At 41.4% G+C, this 6,487-nt stretch overlaps 1 protein-coding gene across 2 annotated transcripts in view; it reads right to left on the bottom strand.

Moving 5' to 3' along the window:
* Positions 1-262: 262 nt before the first annotated feature.
* Positions 263-6,487, bottom strand: part of LOC148010054 (Zinc finger, C3HC4 type (RING finger) family protein) — a 204,293-nt gene continuing 198,068 nt past the window's right edge. For both annotated transcript variants that reach the window (XM_087672510.1, XM_087672511.1), the window contains one exon: positions 263-583. In XM_087672510.1, the coding sequence (XP_087528636.1) occupies positions 386-583 (198 nt within the window). In that variant the 3' untranslated portion in view covers positions 263-385. The remainder of the gene's footprint in view (positions 584-6,487) is intronic.

Genomic DNA, 6,487 nt, shown 5'->3' with positions numbered 1-6,487 from the left:
TTATCACATGGAGCAACAATGTATACTCGTTGTGACTGCAGTCTAACGATAGCGGTGACACAAGAGGTCATGGAGCTTTAGTCATGGTAAGCCCATTGACAGCCTATCATCAGGACAAATGAATCATCGTATTGCAGCTCTGAGCTGATTTACACTTAAATCTCGAGAGACCTCCACCAGCATTACTGTAAGATATGCTGGGCACATTGGATGTACTTATGCATTGACAAAGAATTGAACAGATACATGCTGTAACAGAGGATGTTACAATGAATAAGTTACACACACAAGTTTACAAGATACATGGATGGTTGGAGCAGAACATCCACTCAGCTTCCCCTATTTTCCTTTTGATCCAGCCTGAAATCTTTAGATCGGTTGAAATTCAAGGGCGATACAGAGCAACAGATTTAGAGACAGGTTTTCGGCAAAATGGACACCTTGTGACTGCAGCACAACAATTTCTACACATGACATGACCACAGGGAAGCAGCAGACTGTTGACTTCGAGGCTCAGACATACTCTACATAACCAGGCCGCTCGTGCTGTTTCTGCATCTTTTGCTGCTGTCTCTGCCCTAGCCTGTAGAACAATACTTTGCTAGTTATTGATAATAAATTGAGGTAAATTGTTTACTTCAAAACATGACAATTGCGATTAGTACCGGGTATTTTTAATTTTCTTGGCTATGAGGCATATAATATTTAAACAAATCAGTAACAGCTTTCAAAAGTACTATGGAGATATCTCATGTCTCGCCAAGCTAAACTACTTATGAATTCACTGGAGTATGATTCTGTTTGTCCGTCGAGACGAAAAAGAGATCAATGCAAAAGTTGGAGATTCTAGAAAATAGTTTTTTCTTTTATTTTTTGACTTTTGGCCCAAACTAGTTCCTTTTGGCCGACTGAGTTGGGCAATTTCTGGTTGGACTACCCTGCATATATAGGGCATAGTTACTCTGCCAAAAGGGAAAGAATTAATGAGCTTTGCCTAGGGCCAAGCATGACCTCTTTGATAGTAAGCTTGGCCCTAGGCCAATCATGTCCGCTTTGGTAGTAAGCTTGCCTATATGATGAAGCTAAGACATATATCAAAGCTACATGCTTGGCAACAACGACAAGATATTAAGCTTGGCTCTAAGGCCAAGGATGTTCTCTTAGGTTGTAAGAGAGGGACAACTTACTACCAAAGGGGTCATGGTTGGGAGAAGATGGGAGCCCGGCTAGAGCAAAGATGGCTTGGGATGCCATCATACAGTCTAGATCCAAAGGAGGATTGGGGATCATAGACCCAGATAGACAAAGCAAAGCCTTATTGGCTAAGCTTATTGTTAAAGGTTCACTTCCAAGCAAGGAGCCCTGGACGAATCTTTTGATAGGGAGGCTGCATGCTATGACACCTACACATGGAGCATCGTGGTAGCCTAGCAACCATCAGATCTTTCAAGAGATTAGTACTAGAGACTTGGGGAGCTTTGAGGTCAAACTCATAACTGCCATTATCAGGGCACTGAGATCCATATCATTGGGGCTTCGTTAGCTACTCACAGCTAAAGTTCAAGAGAAGAGGCTTCTCTTCAATCACTATCAGAGTTATGCTACTCTTGGACAGAGACATACCTGTCATATGGAATATTCTTGTTACAGGTCATTGCGTCAATGGGAGATTGTTTTGTATTCTAAGAGTTCCTGCAGGAAACTTGGAGACAGAGACTAAAGGGTTCTCAGGGAAGCCAGATCAATGATTGAGGCTGTGGAGTTCCACCAGATTTGCAAGCAGATAAAATCACTTCTTAGACTTGTATTGGTCTCTTTTCTAGAGGGGACATTCTTCTAGCAATCATCATGACTAGCAATGACAGGACATTCACCTTTTTAGGATTAAGGAGGATGGTCACCTTCAGCATGAGGACCCTGACCAGAGAATGCTTCCAGACAAAGGATAGGAGTAGTGGCACACTTTGAGAGGAAGTGGCATATTGACCCAATTCCAGCCACTTGTCTTGTAGATGGATGGAGATAATAAGCTTGTCAAAGGAAGCTCTACACAGATTACAATGAGATCTAGGAGAGTGGGTGTGGAGGGATCTGTTCCTCAATATAGCATGTGATGTGGCCTTCTTTGGCTACACTACTAGGCTAGGGAGGAGGGTACCTATGAGCAAGATCAAAGCATTGCTAGTAGTGACCTCTCATTGGCATAGCAAGGGAATCTTAGATTTCTTACACGACTTTGGGAGGAGACTACAAGATAGCTTCAAGCCTAGGAAGATCTCTCTCTTCCAATGGCTTGTAGCTCACAAGCTCAGCAGTTGGCACTTGGCTTGGATATGGCAAGGACCCATTGGCATGGACGTGATGTGGCAAGCCAAAGGATGTAAAGAAATACTCATCTACAGATAACAAACACAATCATATGACAAAGCACAGACTAATAAAAGAACTCAGTAGGGTTGGGGTAACTTAGAGACAATGAACACACAAGATGAGCGAGGAACAATGAATAAATATGATGCTCATTCAGTAAATACACTATACAAGGTGAAGACAAAACCTTGAACTTTGTGTTGCTAGGACCGGGGTAGAAAGTGTGAGCTAGAGAGTGTGTCGTACTCTTAACGGATCCCAAAATGCAAGAAACAATATTCATATGTGATTAGCAGCAGCAAATGCAGATCAGGGTGATGAACTTGTCTGAATGAGGCTGATCATAGGCAGCAGCAGGACAGCCTGCAGAGAGTGAAGACAGCCAGTGTAGCAAACAAAACGCAGGTCTGGCAGCAAAACACAGATACAACTTGCAATGGTGGCAGCAACTGAGGAGTGAGAAGATGCTGGGTGGAAACAGAAAACTGCAAACACACAAAGGCTGTGATGGCAGCAAGCAGCATCAAACACAGGTCTGAAATAGCTTTGAAATGCAGTAGGTATGATGGCAACAGCTGCTAGGGGGCGCCTCAGGCTGGAGAAGGCCTGACTGCAAATGAACTAAAGTATCTACCAAGAAGGCATGTAGACAACAGTGTAGGATGGGCGCCAGCTGAGGGAGAGTCTACAAAGTAAAATAAGGCTGAGTGATGGGGTATCGAGCAAAGGGTGCTCGGCTGCCTAGTGGCCTACCACGACTTGCAAAGGTGGATAGAACCACTTTGAACTTTTTTTTGGTTTTTCGTTTATTTTGTGAGATTGATGTAATCCTATTGAATATCTATGCCATTGGGAAAAAATAGAAGGGATGGTCCAATCCAAGACACCATAAAACAAACAATCTATCTTGGCCACCCTAGCCTTTGATCAACATTGTTGTCAAAATGGTCAGCCTTTTGGCGATGTTGATAGTACCTATTCTTTTTGGAGATATTTTGCCAACTTGGTTTCAATCCTAGACGGGTGTTACTTTGTTCCCCACTACTTGACTCTTTGAATATTGGGGTTTCTAATGAAATTGATTGAACACTTGAACATATTGTAGTAATTAACACTTAAACTCCTAGAAAAGGGATAATTGGGATTGTTAGTTGAGTTGTTAGATAAAATTGAAGCATTCTTGTGGCAATTTATTCATGAACAAATAACTTGATCATTAGCTGACTTGGTTAAACCAATGGTGGTGAATTTAGTGTATAATTGCTGGTATTGCAGGTACTCCATCAACTTGATAGTCAAATCATCCCTCTTAGTGATTTTAAACTCTTGGAGCTCATGGTCAAGGTTGATACGGTGGGTATCAGCACAAGCTACATAATAGTCAACAAGATGTGCCCAATGCTTAGAGGCAAGGTCAAAGTGTAGCATAATGTAGTAACTGATACTCAAACTTATAAAAGGTGGATAACTAGGGTTGTGAGATGATTTGGATAAAATTGAAGTATCTTTGTGGCAATTTATTCATGAATAAGAACCAGTTAAAGGCAAAAGTTACTATAAGTTACGCCACACAAGTACTTGGTGGTATCTGGTGCCAATTGTTGGCCTAGGTCATTCATTTGGCCATAAGTGTAAGTTGGTGACACTAGAGAAGTGGTGTTTAATGGTATCTAATGCCAATCTGATGGTCAAAGATGGCACAAAGACTTAGGGATGGAAGTTGCCTAGCCAATTTAATTATTGACTAGTTACATTATTTTTCAAGGTACCAAAATAATTATTAGATTAATTCTCAGTACTTAAAGATTGAAAATTAATATTTAATTATGGATAATACTGAAAAAACCATTTGGGAAGGCTGCCACTTGTCAAAAAAGCCCATGCAAGACTGAAAAACGTCTTTAGAGACTGGAGAGAGGCATTTGAGTATATTCAGCCTGCAAGAGAGAGAGAGAGGAGATACTGGTCGTTTGATTTGCAGCCGTTGGAGGACCTTTTGAGGCAGCCAAGGGCAGGAGAAGACCAATCAACAACAGGTGACAGCAATCTACATGCTGTTGAGATAGAGCCACAGTAGTAAATGATTGATTTTCTTTAGTTCTTTGCACATACAAGCTATTGAGACAGAGGAGCAGCAGTAAATGATAGATTTTCTTCAGTTCTTCATGAAAAAGTCTGAATTTTCTCTCTCCTCAGCATTCTATCTCATCTTCCATCCTTTCTACAGCTTTGCTCCAAAGATTACAGCATTGAGATCACCAGAGGCTGAGAAATTTCAGATTTCTCTGCTGTAAATCCTAATCTGCAAACAAAATTTAGGATTTAGCAGTAGCCTTGAAAAGCGTGCCAAAAATTGGAAGCTCCAAGACTTGAACTCAACAGGGCTGAAGCTGTTTCTAGTCAAATTCAAGTGGAGGTACTAGCAAATCAATGAATTTGGGGCATTTTGCATCTCCATGAAAGTAGAAGCAATAATGCAATAACCTTCTACTTCAATAGCCCAAAAATGGTACTAAATATGCTTCATCCTAGATGAACCTATTCTAAGAGGTATGGATTAGGTTTGGAAGACAATTAGAAGATAGAGTTGAAAACTTCAAATCGATGGCTTTTGCCAAGAACTTGTAGGCTATCCCTAACAAGGTAATGGGCCTCCACTCTAGATATCCAATCTCTCTTCTATCATTTAGATTAAGGTGAAAATGGAGCTACATGGATACCATCCTCTCCTCTTGAAGGTATGCCTACAATGCTTTCTACCATTGGGTACCACTATCCTTGTATGCCTCCACATTGTACCTATGACTTATAATTTATCAAGCTATCATCAATGTCTAGGGCAACCTCTCTAACCTTGTGAGGCTCCCATGCATTCCTTCCTCAAGCCTGAGATCTTAATGAAGTCATCGTGACTTTTTTCCTAGCTTGTGTGCATTACAAGTTTTGACATGGAGTATGTACCTACTAAGATATCTAGTCACTAATGTTGTTGAGTAATCATGATTCATCAAGCCAATTGTTTGTGCTTCTCTCTAACGGTTGTCAAAACATCCCCCTTGTAGTTAGTAAAGAAAATGCATGTTATGCATCAGACTCCTTTCTTTCTCTCTTAGACACTCAAGATAACTCTCCTGTAATTGTGACAAAAAGAGTTGCTAATTACGTTATCCGAGCAAGGGCTCAATAGCATTGATGAAACTTATTGGAGTAAGCTCCATAGAAAAATTGGAACCAGATCAAATCATGTACAACATATGGTGGTAAAAGCCAAGTTGGGTATTCATACTAGGGGCCACAACAGCCTCAGGGTCTTCTTTGCCAGGAGGGGGGGGGGGGGGGGGGTTTGGTTTGTTTAGCGTCCAACATGGCTACTGTTTGGTAGCTCGTAGGACATGCTATGCTCTTTCTAGGTGCTTAGAAAGAGTTTCTTGAGTTCTTGTGGCATGAACCCTCTAAAAAATTGGTGAATTTTAGATCTCCAAAGCTTGAATAAAGTAGTGCCCATTGAGGTCTAGGCCCTCATCATATGGCATTTCTTGTATCTATTGAAAGGCCTCATCTGGGCCCAACCAACGTGGTCTTCCCCACACTCTTAAAGCTTGCTAGCTGTTTTGAATCCTATCTCAAATGTAATCCTCATCCAAAAGGATCTCACCTTGCTTTGGCTCGGAGAGTTAAAGCATCACTAGAATATGGTTAGAGAAAGTACTACCAAGAACATCAACCCTTTCTCCTAGTTCATAGCACTACTCGCAAAAATACAGATTGTAGCCCTAGTCAGTGTATTACTGCATACTCTAGGACATGATCAAAATCAAAGTCAATGCATCATTGCCTGGTCCACAAGCCAGTGCATCAGTACATTCACCTAGGTCTACATTCATGTCATTCTGAGTATATTTGTGTCATATCAATCTAATTACGTCTGCAACCTCAGTACATTGGCATTTGGGTCTATGTCAGTACCTTGCTGTCAGTACATTACTGCATACAGTACGCCTGCGTCAATGTATTCAGTACATCTCTGCAACACTATATTGCTAACGACAGGTCTGCCTCACGCTGGGTACGTTCTTGCGCACAACAAGTCTGTCTCACACCAGAGAGGTGTTTGCCT

The sequence above is a fragment of the Lygodium microphyllum genome, chromosome 30, assembly GCF_053477565.2.
Source record: "Lygodium microphyllum isolate KBCC chromosome 30, Lygodium_microphyllum_v1.1.10, whole genome shotgun sequence".
In the NCBI taxonomy this organism is placed as follows: domain Eukaryota; kingdom Viridiplantae; phylum Streptophyta; class Polypodiopsida; order Schizaeales; family Lygodiaceae; genus Lygodium; species Lygodium microphyllum.
This window is presented reverse-complemented; position numbering and strand designations above follow the sequence as displayed.